General features: G+C 32.0%; 1 protein-coding gene across 1 annotated transcript in view; it reads right to left on the minus strand.

Annotated features, from left to right (window-relative positions):
- Positions 1-6,135: 6,135 nt before the first annotated feature.
- LOC132716223 (protein sarah-like) overlaps positions 6,136-23,681 on the minus strand; it is a gene marked incomplete at its 5' end in the record, with an annotated part of 34,343 nt that continues 16,797 nt past the window's right edge. Inside the window, 1 exon segment of the mRNA XM_060699449.1 lies at positions 6,136-10,418. Within this exon segment, the coding sequence (XP_060555432.1) occupies positions 10,288-10,418 (131 nt within the window).

The following is a 23,681-nucleotide window of genomic DNA, read 5'->3' on the forward strand; positions in this document are numbered from 1 at the left end:
GATACTATCAGACAGTTTATTGGAAAAAAATATTTGCATCTTACGATAAACTTATTGACGTATCTATTCCAGTTTTTTGCCCAGAACAAAACACCTCTTTTACTGAAAATGGTAGACTCTTATATGAGAATATTATTCAATAGAACAAGTCTATATGGGATTCTGATATTGTAAGGAGAATCGTAGAAACGAAAATTGTCAAGCACTCGGAAGAAATAAACCCTGACTTTGATTTTTATTGGCTTAATATAGCATCATCTTGTTACATAACCATTGAAACTGCATAAAGATAAGAAAGTGGAAAGATATTCACAGTCTAGCTGCAACAGAGATATTTAGTTTCTACTGTTTGATTTTTATGTTTTCTGTAATGACTTTTATGATTGTTATTATTTTTGTGTGTGTGTGTGCATTATATAAAAATTTTATAAAAAGAAATTTAACTAAGCTAGAAATGTGCACATGTCCACAAGGATGCCAAAAACCATATGAGATTTTTACCTCCAAGTATGACCTTGACCTAACTGTTAAGCATGCCATCCAAGACATGTACCAAATGTTTTGACAGTACAATTCATAGAATAAGGAAATCGTAAGCCGAAAAGAGAAGAGTCGACAAACACGTTTCGACCTTTGTTCTCAAAGTGCAACCTTGACTATGACAGTTATAACTTACATCATTTGACTGTGGTGAAGACATGACTAGGTGCAAAATAATTCAACAATCCATCAAGTAATGGCAAATTGTATTTGACCTTTTACCTCCAAAAATGACCATGACCTTGAATGATGCAGACATAGGTCTTGTATTTGACTTATCATCTGAAATTTGTGAATACATTTGCATGCCAATTATAAATAATTTTTATAATCTATTAAGTACTTCAAGCTGAAAACCTAGGTCCTGCGCCCGACAAATTATCTCTATATGGTGGTCAAGTGTATCAGTTGTTTTTTTTAACTTCCATAATGCATGCAGAAGTATATAATGAAATGGACCAAAGACTATATGACAACTACAATAGGACAATCCATTTCTGTGACCTTGACCTTTGACCTTGATCTTACTCATGACACATCATCTTCTTTTGGTGATCAAAAGACCCGGTTTATTTTGAAAACCCATCATGCCAACATCTTACAGCACTTCAGGCTATATGAAAAATGCACTAAGTTCAATATCTGGCCCAATCATGCATGCAGAAAATTTTTCAAACACTTACTAACACACACAAGCATACGGGCATTAAATCCACTACCCCATTTTATGGCATGGGCCATTTCATGTTATAATTACCACTTATTTTTGTTCTCATTTTTTCTGGAGCATTATTTCCAAAATTAGCATGCCAGGCAAAAAAATCTCTCTCCTATGACATATATAACCCTATATTTCTCTATATTTTGGACATTTATGAAGATAAAGCATGCAATAGTATACATGAAGATGGATAGCACATTGTGTGACAGCGCCATCTGTCTTCCTTTATTATATAACCCTCTAAACCAGTCTGAATATAGACTGTGATGATTTTCCTTGTCTCGTCAACCTTATTGTTCTTGTCATTTCCATTTGTACGTAAGATAATGATTTTTGCTATTCATTTATCATATATATGCTATAATGTATAATAAAATGTTGTTGCAATCATCTAGGATTCTTTCCATGATTTTTAGCCCTTTTTAAAAACCCCTGAATTTGTGGAATGGATTTGTCCTGCATATAATTTGGAACAGAACAAACAATGATAAAGGGATTTCGATATCAAAATACAAAATTTCAGCTACAAACAGTATAGAGCCTTGTCAGGCTGCATGGATGTGTCTAAAAACATAAACTTTGAATTTCTTAAATACTGGTAGATCATCTCAAGAGCTTGTCACAAGTCTATTCTAATTTGTATTTTGAAAAATTTACAGGAAATGGAAAAAATGGTATGTCATTTTATTGTGATTTTATTTTTTGGAAAAGTATTCGCAACCATTTTTTTGTTACCTTAAGAAAAAATGAAAATAAATTGTGTACATGTTTTTTTTTCAAGAAATGTGTAAAATATGCATTTTATTGCCTACTTGTTAACATAGCCTAGTATTGCACTAGAAAAGCCACTTTTCTAAATTATCTATTTGCAAACTATTCTGTCTCGTCAGTTAGAATACTTTATCACTAGAAAATATGTCCTTTTGATTCCCAAATCTTGTGCAAAACTATTCTGAGCAAGTTAAAACAGAAAGATATGCAAATGATGATTTGAAAATATACTCTGAAATAATTTAGTTGATTTTTTTTTTTTCAATAATGTGTTATTCTTTATCCAATTTCGGTGAAAAGCATTGCAACACTTTTCAATTTTGGGTCATTTCACAATTAGAATAGCTATTCTGGAAAACATGCTCACAGGTGTGAACATGTATTACATTCTCACAGGTGTGATGGTGTTACACATTATCACATGGTGCGACTGTATATTATACATTCTGTCAAGCACAAAATATGAGATGAGGACGCTCTTCGTCACTATTCACAATTTTTTCCCGTAAAAGTATCACAGCGTTTCCATGTATAGTAACAATTATTAACTTTCCCATTTATACTGATCACAGTGCTAGACGTTTCTGATATTTATTGTTCACAAAATAGATTTTTCCCCGTTTATTACATGGACTTGGCCCTATTCTACAGACCTCTTTACGACTTTTATATAATTGTGATCCTAAAAAGTACACAGCTATTAAGCACAATTTGCATATTTTTCGAGAAGAAAATCATGAATATTCGGTGTTTTTGATACAAAAAGGCTGGAAATTTGTGTGATTTTTTATTTTTCAATCCCCATATATATTTTGTATAAGACGTTCCTTAGCTTGCCTAAGTTTTCAGTATCTTTGATACAAAAAGATTCAAGACGGGTCAAAGAAATTTGTGTGATTATTTTTTCAATCCCCATAATAATATACCATCAATATAAGATGATTTTCTACATAAGTTTTGTAAGTTTAATCAAATTAGTCCTGACATGCATCAAAAATAGCATCATATAATTCAAAGATAGAAATAAGAAGGCTTAATGATCCATTGCAGAACATGTAATGATAACAAATTTTGTACAATAAGAAATAATATTATATTAATGATTTCTGAAGTTAAGTACTTTGCTTTATCATCCCTCATTAAATGCAAACTTTGTATTTTTGATTTTAAGAAAAAATATCACAACAATATGGTATTCAAAAAAATATGCCATTTTTGTATTTTCTGATCGCAAGATCAGTAAATACATAGCTAACATCCACGGTCTAACACAAAATTTCCTCACAGACCTAACAATGCAAAGTAAGTTCTCACTCAAAACTGCTTAAAAACCAGCAATTTAAAAGAAAGAATAATTTTTAATGTAGGCATTAAACGAATTACAGTGCATTTAAAGTTTACATTAGTCAATAGAAATATAAGGTTACAATCACAAATTTCGCGGATGAATATCTTTTTTACCCAATGAAAAATGGTCGACTATTTCCGTAAAGCTTAATCAATGAAAATGCTATTTTTAGCTAAGTCGATTACCGAATACTCCAGAGCGTAGTACACAAAAAATCTGACTGTTGAGTAATGGAATATATACATGTCAAGACTGTTTTGGCGAGAAGATTTTCGCTAAATTATTTTCATCAGTGTTTAACAACAGATTTATCGTGAACAAAATACCTCGAAATTAAATAGGATTACAAATACGAAATGAAAATTCTCAATAATTTTAGAATTACAATATATTTGTTTTTATTCATGCTACATACGTATTACTTCACTGTGGTGCATAGGTAGCGCGCTCGTTTAGGGTGTGAGAGGCCTAATGTTAAAATCCGTGTTGAGGCAACACTTTTTTTGAAGTGTCTTTTTTAAGGAAGTAGCCACGATATGCAAGGATAAAGTGTGGCTGTAATAAAAAATGAAAAATGATTTTTGATGCTTCTTAGGCATGCAAAATTCCATATGTATCAATCACAAACTGTTAAACGCAGTCGCTGCGTAAGATGAATAATAGTATATAAAAATAAACTTATACAGAAAAAAGATCAGAAAATACCACAGAGCATGCAGCCCTTTGATTAGGATTTGCACAATTCTTCATCCTTACAGACACATCTCATCGGTGACCATTAAGACAAGAGGCATGGCTCTTTGTTTACATATATTGACGAACATCAGATATCAAGGCACCAAAGCTCCAAGCAGATCCACTTTGTATGCCAGACATCATAGCACCAAACAATGCACCATCATATTCATCTTTTTGGTGACATTTACATTTTATATCTTTTGTTAAAAGTTTTTATTCTTATTTTTTATCTGTCTTGACTGTGCTAATTTTTTTTTTCTGTGTTCATATTTCAAATTTTTTTAGCAAAATTCATTTGTATATGATAAATATTACTTCAAGGTTTTATAGAAATAATTCTTTTCTGCATTTCTTTATACTTATTTATAAATGAGACAGAGTTTGTTGTGTATTTTTTAATTAAAAAATCTGTGCTAAATTAAAAACAGATCAAACTTTTCCTGACAAAAATTTTAATATGGAATTACTTTTATTGCAATTAAATTTTTTTAAATAGTGCCAAAATATTCTAATTATTGATGATTCAGTCACATATTTCAAATCATTTTAAATATACACAGCAAGTTATTATATCATCGCACACAAGGGGCGTCCATGGCCAAGTGGTTAAGGTGACTTCAAACCACTTGCCCCTCACCACAGTGGGTTCGAATCCCAACAGGGACTTTGGATTCTTTCATTTGAGGAAGCTATACAGCTAGCTTGGGGCACATCAGTGGTTCTACTCAGGTGCAACAATGCTTGGAAGGGCACCTCAGGTTTTCCTCCACCAGTAAAGCTGAAATGTTGCAATATGACCTACAATGCGTTGGTGTGATGTAAAACACAATCAAACAAACCACGATTCATCACACACAATGATGATCACAAATTCAACCCTGCAAATCTGTTTTGAATAAATTAAATAAAACAATAACCTACAACTTTACATATTTTTATTCAACTATTTAATATTTGTACTAAATACAAACAAGAGATTTAAAATTGTCAACACATGATAAAATATTCTCCTAAACCAGATCAGAAAAAAAGAAGAAAATGAACAAACATAATACATTTTAACTTACACATGTATCAAATTATGCAGAATATATTTCTGACAAAAATTAGATGAGATAAAATGGCATGACTAGGTAGGTATATTCGAAAATGATGCAGCCCATTTATAGCTGCTATAAACTCCCAACCATCAATTTACTTTGTGCTTATTACAGTGACACCCCAGCCCACAATTTACTTTGTGCTCATTACAAATCCCAATTCTGCTCATTACAAACTCCCTTGATTTACTTAAAGAAGATGCCCATCACAAACAATTACTGTTCCTCTCATTACGATCTGATTAAATATTAAGTAAAACATACAATCTGAACTTCAGTCAGACTGTGCTCATTACAACCTTCAGCCCACTATTTATTTTATGCTCATCACAAAGCCCCAGCCCACAATCTATTTAATGCTCATTTGAAAATTTACTTTAGACTAATTGAGCCGCGCCACGACAAAACCAATATAATGGGTTTGCGAAAAGCATGGATCCAGACCAGCCTGCGCATCCGCGCAGTCTGATCAGGATCCATGCTGTTCGCTTACAAACCCTATAACAAGTAGAGAAACTGAAAGCGAACAGCATGGATCCTGATCAGACTGCTCGGATGCGCAGGCTGGTCTGGATCCATGCTGGTTGCAAACCTATTATGTTTGTTTTGTCATGACGCTGCTCAATTTCATACCCCTAATTTTTTTCATGCTCATGCATTTTTTGCTTAAACAATAAATTCGTTTAATATTAAGTAGGCCATGCAATTTAATCTATAACAATTGGGCAAATAGCGAAAACATCATCAAACATGCCAATAATGAAATGTGAACAGAAAACACTTTTATCTTTTAACACATATTCAAATATAGAACTAGTAAAGTAACTTTAATAAACACAAGTTTAATTTACATAACCATAATTATCTTCTCTTTTTTTTTCATACCTAGGAATGTTTGTTATGAAATCAAATATTGCAAAATTTAAACACTGAATTTATACATATATCAATTTAGTAAAGTTTACAGTCATATTTGCCAACATTGTCATGTTTTCCTTAAAACATAAATTACTGTTACTATAGAAACAAAACAACAAACAGTAAATAAATTCTTATTTAATGCATATATCTGATAAAAATTATATCTCATAAAAATTATCAAAAGGATGCTATATTTTTCATATACATGGTATGTCACATCACAACAGGGCTTTAACAGCATGGCATATTTCATATATTGCACTCCTGCACACATTATTAAACCCTTATCCAGCTTAATTTCTAAAATGGACTTGCTCAGTTTCCATTTTTTAGGACTGTCCATTATCATTTTTGGGGAAAACAAGATAGAAATTCAGATATTCAGCCAACAGTATAGAGCCTGGTCCAACTTCACCAAGGTTCAGGTTGGCCTGGCTGTATACTAACAGCAAAGGCTATCTTTCGGTTTCAGCTGAGAAAGGGTTAGTGTGCTAAAAATAACATTAACATTAGCTGCAGCTGGGGTTTGTAGGAAATATTCAATTTTTGTTATTTTAGCAAAATAAACAGTTTAGCTTCATCCAAAACTTTAAAAAATACACATAAATCAACATCCCAAAAAGTGTCTTATAACACCAAAACCAAAATTGGTAATGTATAAAATACAAGATACTACATGTATATGAAATGATACAACAAAATAAGTTAAATAACATTTGATACATGGCATAAACTAAATGTTATGCTATGATTCCTTTAACTTTTCAAATTCTCATTCCCCTTCTTAGCAGGCTGTTGCCTCTAACCAGATTTCCTTCAGTTTTTAAAAAAATCTTGGTCAAGCTTTTCCTTCATTTTCTAGTAACATTATTTATTATCTAACATTTCCTAATCTTAGCTTTATTACAGTCCTTTTAAAACCATATCTAAGTCGGAGTTTCCTTACTGGTTCTCCTTAATCTTAAACCATTCTGGTTCTTCATCGTAAATCACCTTACTTTTCCTTAAGAATAAACCAATCTGTTAGTTTTCACTTAATTTTATAAAAAGTCTAGCTTTTAAACTTAAATTAGTCTTAATTTTTAGTTCTAACTTTAGACCATTTTATTACTCCTTCACCACAAACCAGTCTAGCTCTCCTTAACCACAAACCAATCTAATTCTCCTTATTTTGTCAACCAGTCTTATTTTCAAAATCTTAAACCAGTCTGGTTTTACTTTATTGTGCACCAGTCTGATTCTTCTAAATTCAAACAAGTCTGGCTCTCTTTTGTTTTAAACCAATCTGGTTCTTCTTAACTGTAAATGACAACCTACTCTAGGTTATCAATTCTTGATTATATGATGAAATTCATTATGAGTTCTTCTATAAACATTAAATGAAATTAATGACAGCTGTAAGAAATATAATATATTATGAGACAATAAACAAGTTTTGAGGGAAAAACACCAAAATCAAAATTGTATGTTTATAAAAAAAACCAAAAAACAATGTCCCTAGCTCTTGATACATCAGTCTATAAAATGATTTCTAATGACAGATATATCTATACTCCTTTCTCTTCACATTCAAACTCTCACAACCTTAAGGACGTCTGTTAATTTCATTTACAAACTGAGCGCAGCGAAATAAAAAATTATCCCATAAATGTTTCATGAAAAGCTCGGAAGATTTACAAATATCAATAGCTATGTTACTATTTATAGAACATCCTCTTCAATTTCAGATTGAAATTTGACCCAAAAATAGTATGTAAAATACATGATTTCATCAAGTAACATTCAATTTCATAAAGAAAAAAAAACACAATTGAATAGAGACTTCTTATTTAAATAATTAACTTTTTACAGAAAAATATGTTTTAATGTAATACAGCTCATTAATAAAATTTCAAATTAAATAAAATACTTTCATTTTATTTTTTTATTTTAAAAGAAAATTAGCCTAGTTACCTAATGATTACTGTACATGTTGGTTCAAAGAAGCAAGTGATTGTTTCCTAATTTGAAAAAAAAACTTTACACTGTCATTTAGCTTAGTACTGATTGGTAGCAACGGATTCCCGAGTCTTTCTTTAATTTAAGCTTATATAAGCTTCCAATATAATCAAAGTAAAATAAATTCAATATAATCTAATACAATTTATACATTGATTTCAAGAGTAGAAAACATGTATTTACCTCATTATATGTCTATATCAATAATGAAATAAGCATCACTTTATCCAGGACTTAGTAAAATAAAAGTCTTGTCCAGATACCTTAACCAAACATAAATGGTATTTTACATGAAGCTGGAATGAGGGTGAAGCTGAACATTTTTTAATGTTATTCAAACTAATCAGTTACAAATGTATTATAAATTAACATATCAATGATTTTTCATCTTATTTAACAAAGAACTAATGATAAAAGGTCTCTTCTCAACAGAAACTCTTTAAATCATGCAGTTTTCCCAAAACTCTAAACTAATACACCAGCTTGTTTTTGCTCTCCAAATTAGCATTTTTTTTCAAGATATAATTCTTCCCACAATCAAGAGGCTAAAGCCTATTCCCAATTGAGTGAAAAAAACACTGCATATCGGTACATAATTTAAATATTTTGATAAATTGAATAGTAGAAAGCCGATATTTTTCAGTAGTCCTCTCCCCACTGTTTTGAATATACAATGAAAGTTCGTACATTTCTTAAAAAGATCAGTATGATTGCTACAGTTTTCATATGAGCCACGTCACGACAAAACCAACATAATGGGTTTGCGACCAGCATGGATCCAGACGAGCCTGCACATCCACGCAGTCTGATCAGGATCCATGCTGTTCGCTATCAGTTTCTCTACTTGCTATAGGGTTTGTAAGCGAACAGCATGGATCCTCATAAGACTGTGCGGATGCGCAGGCTCGTCTGGATCCATGCTGGTCGCAAACCCATTATGTTGGTTTTGTCGTGATGCGGCACAATTATAGACTGAAATAATATGATTCATAGTATTTACTTTTTTAACATATGCTAATTAACAAACATTTTTAGCAAAAAAAAAAAGGAAGGAGATGATTTTATTGAGTTATTATTTTACCCTTGAATTTATTTGATCTGTTTACTTATTTAAGGTAAGTTCCTAAGAAACAATTTTTATTCTACCTATATGACTATTTGAAAATTGTAGCACATGGCCTTGCGATCATAATAATATGATTTTCATATGATATCTGAGATTTTCAAAAACTTCTTTTTTTTATATTAATGAATAAAATATTCTTTGTCATATAAATGAAAAATGCAATAAATTTGTGACTTGAAATAACTCAAAATAAATGGATTATAATATTTTCAATAAATTATTTAAATATGTCAATTTCTGAAAACCTGACGAAGAAAAAATCTGTCTTACACAATATTTCACTTAAGTTATGTATGGTACAACAAAATTTTCCCACGATTCTAGTGAAACCCAAACAATAGCTTTACACCCTTTCAAAGAAATTTGTGATTATTTCTGGAACTGCAGTCCCTCCAGAGATGACCTTTGATACACAGATATATAATGCAGCCTCTGTATAAAGACCCCCTGTACAGCAATAACCTCTTTAGAACAAGAGTATCATGTCTTTCAAAAGGAACAATTCACAATGAATATTACCTCTCGAAAGCAACACCTCTCTATAACAACCACATTCTTTGTCATTCCAAAGGGTGTGGCTGAGCAGAGATTGCACTGTACACTAATAGTATATATTAAGATAAAGGTACGGCTTTGATGAAAACTTCCAAAATCGAAAATGTTGAAGAAAACTTACAACAGTAAATTGCAAAAACGCCTCAATTTCTACATTTTTCTCAACACATGTGCCATCAAAAATGTTTGGTTCCCGTCAGAAATAAAAAATCAGCATACATAATGGTCATTTGCATTGGATCGACTAAATTAAAGACCAAAACAAAAGTTTCCTGCGTTCATGCATAGTGAAAAACAACATTAAAATAAGATTGAAGATTAAAATGACTAAACACCAGTAAATCCATGAACATCTTCCGTAACATACAATATGGTATTGCATTAATATTCACAAAATTCATTGCAGCAATTTTTCCAACATAGATTATCTATATGAACATCATATTTTCACAAAATGCACATGTTTTTTTCACGTTTTACGTTCCGGACATCTTGTTTGAACGATGCCGCCCTGTTCTCTATAACCCTCTGGGTCTTCGCAGATGTGGACAACAATGCCGGGCTGGTCTTTAGATGGTGGGTGTATTTCATGGGCTTCTCCTGAAAATACATAGAAATAAATTTAAATTTAATTTCCCAATGTATTAAAGTACTATCTACTATAATGAGTATTCATAAAGATAACTGTGTCTGAAAGTAAAGACATATATCCAATCTCCTAATTAACGCTACACATAAGCATCTGACAGGAAACAATAGGAGGCCACCTTCTTGTAACTTTTCAAACAGCAAATCATTGGTAAGCTTTCACAATTTTGAAAGTGATGCGGTTTCTAATTTTAAGTGCTGAAAAACAAATACTTAGGTAGTTTTTGCAATTTTTCACAATCTTGTTTTGTCCAAGCCTAAATCAAATCGGTACATAAATAACAAAATTATTACAATTTAAAAAAAATTCTATAATTTGCCTTCACAATCAAGGTTAAGGTCATAAATGAGCCAAGGTCAATTTCAGTTTGATATACATAAAGATCTTATCCTAAGGAATGTTGTGTCTAAACATGAAGACAATCCATTCATTAATAACAAAGTTACAGAAAAAAGAAGAAAATTTCATTAATTTGACCTTCAAGGTTTGTCTGGTTAACTTGAAGGCCTACCCTAAAAAATTATTATGCTCAAGTTTGAAAACAATCCATTTCAAAATAACAAAGTTATAGCCACTATTAGCAAAAATCTGCAAAAATCTAGCAAAATTTAGACACTTGACTTTGAAGGTCAAGGTCATTTATGAATGAAAGTCAAGTTTAGTCTGGCTACTTGAAGCTCTTGTTCCAAGGGTTGTTGTGGCCAAGTTTGAAGACAATACACCAAGAAAAAACTATGATCAGCGCTTAAGTTCGGCGGATAGCAGAATGGTATATTAAGCGCGCCACCATGACTAACAATACATGTACTCCTATTTTTGTTCTTTGAAAAAAAAATCGAGCTAATAAAAGACTCTAAAGTCAACACAAATGATTTTTAGAGACATCAAACAAATATACAAAAGAATGCTACGTAAATGTATAAAGATGAACTCTAAATAAAACATTAGACACAATAGGCTAAATTTCAGATCCTTTTGGACAACCTACGCAAGATAATAGATGAACAATATACAATGAATACCAATTTTTTCTCTCCTTTTTTTAGTCTTATCAAATTACAAATCATACATATTTGATAACGTTCAACCTCTGCTCCCGTCATACAGAACGTAAGCGTAATGAATTCCTACAAAAGATTTTTATTTCAAGAAAGCTGTTTGAAATTCATGACACTTGCCCTTTCATTCTCTATTGTCATTTATAGGTCCATTTATATTTCCCTCTAGACAGAAGGTCTTGGTAATAAAAAGTAAATTACTAAATGTCATCAATAAAGAAGCCTAAGCAAGCCTAATTGAAAACAATTAATACCTCCTGTTTATTGTTTTACACACGATCAATTACGGGTGGATAAACAGCCTGATAGCACAAGTAAGTGGTTTCAATAAACTATGATTACCCAGGCAATAATAATGTGAGATGGAGACAAATAGGAGTTGGTCAACAACAATAACAAGAGACAATAACACAACAGAGCTGTTCGGGTATTAATTAAACTCAACTACACACACAAGACCTTCCACAGATGCCAGACATAAGCCTGACAGGTCTGTGAAAAACAACAACCCCCCCCCCCCCCCCCCGGTCATCCTTGCAAATTGAAAATCAATGATAAATGGGTGTGATAATGAATTGTCAGTCAAATCGCACATTGCAAAAATGATGCTTTAAATTCTACTGCAGGGAGTAATTTCCAACAATAAAGGAATGACAAAAAAACGTGCAAATAATTTGTCAGGCCTTATCATCATCAATGACAAAGGCTTAAATTCACATATTTGCAGATAATCTCTCAAAGAAGCTTTCGCCTCCTATTTGACATTTACTTAAGCTGTTTATTTTTTCTTAAAACAGGGAAAAATTTTCATGGCAAAGCATCGTTAACTTATTTATATAAACACCATTTTTCTGTGTTATTAAAACAATGAAACGCATCGAAAATAACTTTGTATCTATATATAGAAACAATTTGATGAAAATGTTTTGCTGCAATAAAATCATCATATCCGAGATGGGGTAAAGAACTCGCACTATGAGTTGGCTTTCAATGTCAATATTTTTCTATCGGGGCACTTCCCGAGCGTGTATTGACGTCAGCGTAGTGAAAGAACAACATTTAATTAAGTTTAGACAAGTGTTACTATCAATCACTAAAGTAGTTCTATTTCTAGAAATCTTCTTACCGAATGAAAAAAATAACAAAAAAAAACAAAAAAAAACAACAATAAAATATTTTACTTTACACCGCTTAGGCACATTATGACTTAGTCATGAATAAACTTTACATTCCTTTTAATAAAAAGGCCAAACATTAGTTTGATAATGTTTCAACAAAGACTTCAGAGCATGTTAGATGCTTATCACCTTACGAAAGTAGCACTGAATGTAAAATTATTTGTCATAAAAGTAGTAAAATGTAGTAGTATTTTGACTTCCATACAAAATACTAAATCACTATAAATGTTTAGCAGCAGAAGCATAAAATGGTTCAGGTAATTTGCCAATGTCAGTAACTTTTTGGAAGTTGCAACACTGGCTTCAAAAATGAAATGCTTTTGAGAAATAAAATCATTTTTGGGAAAATGTGGGTCTTTATGTTGCATTGGTATTCAAGCAAATAACCTAAAAATGAAAAGCATTACAACGCTTTTCACTCAAATCTGAAAATAATCACACAAAAATTGATTTTCAATTTAATTCTTTATATTCTTTGCAGAGTTTTTCATTTTAAGAATTTCACATGATATATGTAAGATTTTTCAAGTTTTATGTTTTTAGGAATTTGAACCTCAGTGATGTTCCTTTAATAGGCGGTTACTCAAATCACTGCACACCCTGCATGATTACAGCTGACAGATTTTATTAGCTAATTAATCCCATTAAATGGATATTATTAATAAATCAGGTCTTTTGGGGACTACTTTATAATATCAACTCAATTCATTAAATAATTCATTTAATCATCATAATGGATTTGGGCACCTACATTTAGTTTGATATAAGAAAATTCAGCATTACTTTGCATAAAATCACAAACATACAAATTGTCAGAACAGATCATGCTTTACTTGAGAATTTCACATAGCAATTAAACTGGTATATACAGATATGGCGTATGATTTTTCAAGTATTTACACTTCGCAGCACATACACACACACACAGCACTGCCATCCTAAAAAGTTCTTTAAAATAACACCAATATCATAGTAATACTAAAGTAACATTGAAGGAAGATTTCACTGTAGTCATCCATTAACCATTAATCAGTGTTAAGTTACCTTCAGTCAAGGCAATAAATTATTAGTTTCAATTAATAGCATATTATGGTAATCAAACATCATTTTTAGTTGCAGTACAACATCAAGGCAATTATCAGAGCAATTGTATTGCATAAAGGCAATTAAGCATCATTTCTAGTTTCAGTACAGCATCAAGGCAATTAATCATCAGTTTAAGGCAACTGCATTGCAGTAAGGCAATTTAAGCATCACTTTCAATTGCAGTGCAGCATCAAGACAATTAATTATCAGTTTAAAGCTGCAGTATTGAATTAAGGCAATTTAAGCATCACTTTTAATTGCAGAACAACATCAAGACAATTAATTATAAGTTTAAAGAAATTGTACTGCATAAAGGCAATTAAGCATCATTTGAGTTGCAGGACAGCATTGAGGCAATTAATTATCTGATTCAGTTTAAAGCAATTAAGCATAATCTTTAGTTACAGTACAACATGATGGCAATTAATTATCAGTTTAAAGCAATTGTACTGCATAAAGGCTGCAAATTAAGCTTCACAGCAATTATTATCAGTAATTTAAAGAAATAATGTGCTGCATAAAGGCAATTCAACTGCAAATACAACAACAAGGCAATTATCATTTTAATGCAATCAAGTTCTAACTACCATTTCCAAGTTACATGCATGGAAAGGCACTAAAAGCAATTAGAAGTCATTTTGGATCTAACAATATGTCATAATTTCTTACAGATACATATCATCAACAACATACAATTAATTAAATAATAGTCATTTTGTAGTAGCTGTGTTGCATTATTAGATAGTAATTAAGATGATATCCTTTATTACCATATAATATATCATCAAGACGAATGCCAGCAAATCAGCAACTGCATAGCAACAAGGAACTTGATAATTTCTGTGTTTAGAGGCATTATATAGCATCAATGCATTTGATTGATACTGTGCATGCAAAATTACCGATTACAACAATCATTTCAATTTTACTTTACTGCAGCGAAACCAACTTAATTATAGCCAGCATTATTTAGACATGACAACAGCAGAGCAAAAATGCTTGTGTATGTGTGCATTTCTTTTTTTCTTAAAGGCCCATTATGCCTCACAAATGCTTTTATTTTTATTTCTCAAAAGCTTTTTAATTTTGGTGTAGTTTTATAGTGTCCATAAAAGGTTACTCATTGGCCAACAACGTTAAACCATCTTTTTCATCTGTTGCTTTTCTGCAATAAGAACAGTTATAGTGAATAAGTATTTTGTTTGGAAGTCAAAATACAGTAAACTTCACTTAAAGCGAACACGGTTATAGCGAACTTCCGGTTATAGGGAACAATTTATTTTGGCCCGAATTTTGGCCTTCTTTATTTAATATAACTAGAAATGTGTCATCATGCCACGGATGCCCCCGCATGCAGCCAAAATTTCAGATGGTGCATTAATTTTTTTTTTCATTTTAAGTTAAGTTTGTCTAAAATCATTGAACCACAACCAAATTCAAACTTAAACTGCTTATTCCTAAGATGTATCTATATTATTTTCAAAGTGAAAGGGACATAACTCTGCCAAAAAATCATCAAACCATGACCAAATTCCAACTTGACCTGCCCATTCCTTTGACATATCTATATGTCAAATTTAAGTTGAATATGTAACACTGTTGGGTAGAAATGAACAGAAACTGTAAATTTCATATTATTTTCAAAGTGAAAGGGGCATTAGTCTGCCAAAAATCATTGAACCATGACCAAATTCGAACTTGGCTTGGGCATTCCAAAAACATATCCATATGTCAAATTTGAGTTGAATGTGTTGTACCATTGGGGAGATAATAAACGGAAACTGAAAATTTCATATTACTTTCAAAGTGAAAGGGGCATAACTCTGCCAAAAATCATTGAACCATGACCAAATTTGAACTTGACCTGCGCATTCCTTTGACGCATCCGTATGTGAGTTGAATGTGTTGTACCTTTGGGGAGATAATGAACAGAAACTGAAAATTTCATATTATTTTCAAAGTAAAAGGGGCATAACTCTGCCAAAAATCATCAAACCATGACCAAATTCGAACTTGACCTGTATTTTCTCATGACATATCCATATGTCAAGTTTGAGTTGAATGTGTTGTACCGTTAGGGAGATAATGAACGGAAACTGAAAATTTCATATTATTTTCAAAGTAAAAGGGGCATAACTCTGCCAAAAATCCTCGAAGCATGACCAAATTCGAACTTGACCTGTATTTTCTCATGACATATCCATATGTCAAGTTTGAGTTGAATGTGTTGTACCGTTGGGGAGATAATGAACAGAAACTGATATTTCATATTATTTTCAAAGTAAAAGGGGCATAACTCTGCCAAAAATCATCGAACCATGACCAAATTCGAACTTGACCTGTATTTTCTCATGACATATCCATGTGTCAAGTTTGAGTTGAATGTGTTGTATCGTTGGGGAGATAATGAACGGAAACTGATATTTCATATTATTTTCAAAGTAAAAGGGGCATAACTCTGCCAAAAATCATCGAACCATTACCAAATTCGAACTTGACCTGTATTTTCTCATGATATATCCATATGTTAAATTTGAGTTGAATGTGTGCAACCGTTCTTAAGATAATGAACGGAAACTGATGATGACGGAATGACAGAATGACGGAAGGACGGAAGGACGGAAAGGACGGAAGGACGGAAGGATGGAAGGACGGAAGGACGGAATGACGGAACAGGGTAACACTATATGCCCCGGCCATTACATGGCGGGGGCATAAAAATATATGGTTATAGCGAACACGGTTAAAAGGAATTATCGCTTATATTTTTAGGAACTCATTTCTTAGTCCCAATTTAGTTAAAAGGACAGAAAATTACACTTTTATAACGAACTCCAAAATATTGGCTATCCGTAAATAGATCGCACGGATTATAACTCGGGCGAATATACCGTTTATCGTTGTATGTACTTCAATACATCTATTCAAATGAATTTGTATAGTTTTCTATTTTGGATATTTTTAGCATGAGCTGTTTTCACCAAGCTAAAACGGTTATTCATTTATTTTCTTCAATAGTTTTGCTCGAGTAAAATAATTATAATAATTTATAATCGGTTTTCAACATAATCACGCATGCTTGCAAGCATGATCCATTGCAAACTGCAAAGTACGCTTGATTTAAATGAAAAGAAATCTATATCTTACATTAGTAAAAGTCACCCTTAAATTATAATAGAAGATATTCAATATAAAAGGAAGGAAAAATCGAAAATCTTGTTTATTCTCAATCATGGAAAGAAAACGAAAATAGTTTAGAAACAAAATATTATATTTTATGTGAAATTGAGATAAGGAGTAAAACTTAAACTGAAATAGCAATGATTTTCGAATTCCAAAAAGTACGCTCTCCGGTAGTGTGTCTAAAATATAAATATATGACTAATATTTCTATTTCTTAATCAAATTCTCTTCAAAAATGGCGGACAATGGTAAACAATCAGTTTGTTATATGTAAATCTGTTCGCTATAAAAACTCCTGATAACGAACTAATTCGCTATATGCTTACAAGGAACTCCGGATATAAGGAACAGGTTTTGAATGTCCCAGTGAGTTCATTATAAGCGGAGTTTACTGTACTACTTTGTTTACACTTTGCTACTTTTATGACAAATTATTGAACATTTATTGCTACTTTCTTCAGGTTACATTAGCATTTAACACACTCCTAATCAGTATTTAAACATTATAAAAATCATGTTTGCCCTTTCTAAGGAAGTCAAAATTCATTTGTTTTTGAGGCATAATGTGCCTTTAAAGATAAATTAGTAAAACTCTATGGTTTATAAAACTCAGTGTTCAACAATTATCACTGTTTCTAAAACATGCAGAGATCCTATCTACTAGGTCAATAAAAAATACTACATAATTAGTATCAAAGACTTCAAACATCAGCCAGCAAGAATGAATCAATTCACTGATTTATGTCTCTTGTCACTAAATAAGTATCCATTTATAAGCACAGAATGAAATAGAGCAAGTTTAATAGTACATGGATCTGTTTTTTTTCAAGTGAGGCCATATAATAATCAAAGGGCTGCAGCTCTATGGTATTTTCTGATCTTTGCAATCTAAATCATACTGACTATCTGTATGTACTTTCCTGTATAAATTTATTTTTATATACTATAATTCAGCGTTTTTTTTTCTATAACAGTTTGAGATTTACATATGGAATTTTGCATGAAAAAAAATAGAATTGCCTCGACTAGGATTTGAACCTAGGCCTCTCACACCCTCAACGAGACCGCTTACCTCTGCACCACGGCGAAGTTATACATATGAACCTTGAATAAAAACGAATACATTATGTAATTCTAAATTGAGAATTTCCATTTCGTGTTTGTAATCCTTATTAATTTCGAGGTATTTTGTTCACGATAAACGTGTTGTTTAACACTGATGAGAATAATTTATCGAAAATCTTCTCGCCAAAACAGTCCGACATGTATATATTCCACTACTCGACAGTCAGATTTATTTGTGTACTACGCTCTGGAGTATTCGGTAATCGGCATAGCTAAAAATAGCATTCTCATTGATTAAAATGATATTCATGATAATCCGAAGCTTGACGGAAATAGCCGAACATTTTTCATTGGGTAAAAAAGATATTCATCCGCGAAATTTGTGATTGTAACCTCATATTTCTATTGACTAATCTAAACTTTTAATGCAATGTAATTCGTTAAATGCCTACATTAAAAATTATTCTTTCTTTTAAATTGCTGGTTTTTAAGCAGTTTTGAGTGAGAACTACTTTGCGTTGTTAGGACCGTTAGGAAATTTTGTGTTAGACCGTGGATGTTAGCTATGTATTTACTGATCTTGCGATCAGAAAATACAACAAATCTTTTCCCAGGGAATTTTTGGGCAAAGTAAGCAAACATAGGAAATAATTGGGCAAAGTAAGAAGCAATAAAGTAACCTTTTTTATGAAAATAATTGGGCAAAGTAAGAAGCAATAAAATAACCTTTTTTATGAATATAATTGGGAAAAGTTATTTAATTATTTATAAGCCATAGTAACCTTTCTTACAAAAAATTATTAGGAAAACTAATTAGAAGCCAAACTGGGGAAAGTAACCTTTTCTAAGAAAATAATTGGGAAAAGTAAGCCATATAACCTTTTCCTAAAATATTTTGAAACAAAAACACTTTTATTTAAGGAAGTTGTTAAGGAAAGTCAATTCTACTTAGCAATACCCACTTTTTCTAAGAAAATAATTGGACAAAGTTAAAGAAGCAGTAACAGCCTTTTATATAAATTTGTCCAATATATATAGCATTTAAACATTAACCTTTTGTTAGGCAATATCATTAGGCAAAATTAATATCAATATAACAAACCTTTCCCCCCCCCAAGAAAAAATTTCAACAAAAGTCTGAATAAGGAAATGGAAATATATGGAGAAACTTCTGTCATGAACTTCCTTTACTTAAAACTGGCATTTAGAGAACATTGATCCATAACAACATAACAAGGGACAAATAGAGGAACATGGGATATCAACTCCATTCAAGCAGACTGCCTCACATTTAATGAATAATCCCCTTCGCTAATCACAAATGATGACATAAAATGTGACACGCAATGTTTCCTGCGGAGACGTTTTTCGGACACTTTGTTCAGTTTGCCGTTTCACTCTCACAGGATACAAAACAAGAGGCAATGGCCCCCCGACGGCAAATGTCAATTTTGCGAATTAATAGACACTGTCAAATATGATCAGTAAAGTAAAGAGGGAATTATTGACGGCTATTTTGTTTACAAAGTCACTGACGTCAATCCGCCAGTTATTGGCATGCTAGCATGCTATATAGAGCTAATAGCAGGGGAAAACAAAATGTATTGGCTATATACGTCTCATGGTGTATTAGATTAGAAAAGAATCAGTTTCTGTGAAACAGAATATCTACTCAATCTAATATGAATATCATCTTCAGGAGAAGCAACCCTTTATCTGCTGGAGTGGAAAATTATAAGCCTTTGCCAACAGTATAGAGCCTTTACTGACTAGCCTACACATCTGTGCAGTCTGATTAGGCCCTATACTGTTGGTTGACTAACTTTTAAATTTTCATCTTGATTTCCCAAAATTTACACTACCATCATGGACAGTTCCTAAAATGGGGAAATGGACAAGTGAATTTTAAATAATTTGCAGGTTTTAAAAGTAAAATTTTCTTATTGGGGGGAAAATAATAGTCACCCAAGGGAGAACGCATTTTCTTAAAATTATGCTACAATATTACAACATCTGACTTCCATAACACTTTGATGTTAACTGACCAATTTTAACTATTGCTGTTAGAGGTCAGTGACCTTGACCTTTAACTTTTTGACCCTAAATGGGTGTGATTGGTATGACTCATTAAGGTGCATCTACATAAAAAGTTTGAAATTTCAAGGTCAAAGCTCTTTGCTATAACAGGTTCCAGTGACCTTAACCTTTGACCTTTTGATCTGAAAAATGTGTGTAGAACTCATCAAGATAGCACCTATAACTAATTTAAATTAGGTTTCAATGTTATAGCATTGTAGTTAGAATTTTAGTTAATGACCATAAACAAAACTTTGATTAACCAAACCGGACGATGATTGGGTCATGACATCTATTACAGTTCTAACTAATTTTTCTTCGAAAAGTGGAGCTAAAATCATAAGTTAACCAATCTACTGTATTGTAGTCAACAGAGATCATTGCTATAATATGTAATCTGTAAGGTATTAAGTCAATTATAACTTCCATGAATACAAATTTTACAAATTTACAAAAATACCACACCACGTATCCACCTACAACATCCATTATTAATTTGTTATTCAACTTCCAGCATTCAACTTCCAAGTAACCTTGTATATCTGGCATAATAATGACTAGACTCCTACACATACCATGCCTGATCTTCCATTCATTTATATATAATTGTGAGAAAACTAGCACCTTTTTATACTAATTATGAGCATAGTGAAATGAGTGCCACAACTCAATAATTGTTATTGACAACAAAAAAAATGCATTTAAAGGGATTTAACATGATGACATGATGGAACTGACTGGCCTCAAGGATACAAAACTTTTCTCCGAGATCTGTCTGGAATCTAAGGATTTCGGACATTGGTCAGTGAATATTCTGTGCTTGTTTCTGACCAGTCAAATAGCTTAGACCTGAGTTTGAGATATGGTAATTTTCATATAACCTCTTTCCCTGAAAATATTTTTACGAGATTTGTATACAATTTGATGTAGGTTTGAACTAGTAAAGGTTTGAACTTGTAACTTGTGTGCAAAATTTCCAATCATTTGCTCACTCCATTTCCCAGAATAATGATTCACTGTGTAAAAATGTACCAAAAATTGAAATGTTGAACATTTAAACGCATTAAACTCAAACTAGGCTTAAAGTTGCTCAAAAAATTGATTTTCAATTTGATTCGGAATATCTTTCTCCCATATCTTTTGTATGTTCTTTTTTCCCTTTAAGTGTGCAGTTAAGTTACAGTAGTGTTAAGAATTGAAATTTTATGTTTTTATGCTTTTGGACCTCAGTATTATGAGTATTATAATGTGTAAGTTGAAGTCCTATATCAAACTCTTGAAAACAAACTTAACCTCACAAAACCTGCTGTACAATCCTGTTCAAATTACATATGTTTATAAATCATAAAATTTCATGTCAAATTGTAAAAGCTAAAAATGTGACAAGATTGCAATCGTAACACAATCTGTTTAAAGTAACAATTGCGAGCCAATCTGGCCTAAGACTATACATATCGTTTTACCCATTTTCACAGCCGTAGAACTCAAAGAAATCAAATCAAAACAGTGTCGGTTGTCTATAAATTGCCACTTTGTTTTACTACAGATCTTGTCTAAACTAATGGTTCATTTGTAAGGAAGTGGGACTGTTTTCGTCAAATGGTTTTATCACTTATGAATAAACATGACATGAAAGACAAAAAGGATCAAATCTGATCAGAAAGTATATACGGTTCTTGAAATTCTGAGAGGAAAAAACTATGAATAATGGCGCATATGCTAGTAAATCATCTTGTTTTCGCATGTAAATAAACTTGTTCATGGAAACAGGGTGTTTATTACATATAAGTTCTTGTACCAAGCAGATAAAAGACAAGGCAAATTGTTGCATTAGTGCTTTTACCTTTTACCCCATGAGCATATTGCAAAAAATGGCCGTTTTCATTGAAAAGCCTCCTGTAACAAGTTCAAACTGCTATGAAACTATAGAAAATGCTTTAATACTGATGAAACTTGGCACAAATGTTGACTAGACCATAGCCTCTGTAACAGCATGCTCAATCATATTTCCTGTTACCATGGCAACGGGGGAACGTCTCAAAAATGCCAAAAATCACTATTTTGCATTGTTTTTTTCCATCAAAACTGATTTCAAAGTGCTGCAACTTCTCAATGAATTGAGATAGAGTAAAAGGCGTCGGTTACTAATTACCCTAAGATCGACCTCAGGCCATTTTTAGCCTGTCACATTTCCAAAATTTTCTTGGCCCATCCCCCTTCTGGCAACCCCCTGATGTAACATTTGGATGGAGGACAGTGCCGAAAAAGTGGTCACTTTTTTTAACAACATTTCTCAAACGAAAAACAATGTTTGGGGCCTCAATAGGCATTTTTTCACTGTTTGAGGCCTCAAAAAAAAAAAGGGGGGGGGGGGGGGGGGCAAAAAGCTTATATGAGGGAAAAGGTTAAAGGCAAATACCTTATATGTTTTGAATTGCACAGCATGTAACTTAAAACTGTAAATGTGAATTTTCAAACGCGATTTTTTCAGCTGAACTGATTGAGGAAGACAAAAAATGTCCTTTTGTACCTTCTAATTGCCATAAACCTTATCACTCAGATTAATTTGGAGGCTGACTGGCTTTACTAAATTAGCTGGGTAGGTGAATTCAAACTTCTTTATTTTACATCTAACACTTTGTCATAGACTTTATCTGAAAATTATCATAATGTGTTTTCCTTAATAATTCTATAAGCAGCCATCTGTGTTCCGAACGAGGAAATTCCAACCTATTCTTCAAAGGACGTCGTAGCCTAGTGGTAAAGGTCTTTGACTGTACACCACTTGGCTCTCACTGCTGTGGGTTCGAATCCTGCAAGAGACTTTAGATTCTACCATGTGAGGAAGGTACCCAGCTAGCTTATGGAATGTGGTGGTGGTTCTACTCTGGTGCCTCAGCTCTTTCTTGAAATAATACATAGAAAAGCCTCTTAAAGTATTTCTTCCTCCATCAGTAAAGAAGACACTAAGTGACCTTGACAGTATCCATGTGACTTGTAAAAAAGCTGATCAATCCAATTTCTACACATTAAAATAGTTATTGGAGAGTAAACCTCCATTGATTTCAAATATTATCTATGACTAAAACATCAAAGAAAATAATATAACCTTCTAAAAGTATGTAATCAAATCAAGTATCTTTGTGGAAGATTCAATGCCTTTAAATGTCACTAAATCATAACAGAAACAAAATCTTCCATAAAAAAATGGCATTAATTTTGGTGCTTCAAAGATTTTTTTTACCCTTAAGTAAAGTGAATAAGGCTATACTTTAATCTGCTGCCTATAATGTAAAACATTATTGTTTAATTTTAAGAAGAATAATTCCAAAATACACATGAAAAATAAATAATCATGTTTGTATATTTCCTTTAAAGCTTAAAGTAGAGGACCTGCACTAAATCATTGCTTAACAATACTTAAAATAGAAACATAATACGTTTTTTAACTTCTTTTTCTGTTTACTAAAATGTGTTATATGAGAAACCTTCTCTGTTTAAACACTTTCAAGTGTTGGCTATAATATCATGATCATAGAAACAATATAATTTTACCATTTTTAGATTT

This window comes from Ruditapes philippinarum, unplaced genomic scaffold (genome assembly GCF_026571515.1).
Source record: "Ruditapes philippinarum isolate M1 unplaced genomic scaffold, ASM2657151v2 ctg863_1_1_1_1, whole genome shotgun sequence".
NCBI classification, from domain to species: Eukaryota; Metazoa; Mollusca; class Bivalvia; order Venerida; family Veneridae; genus Ruditapes; species Ruditapes philippinarum.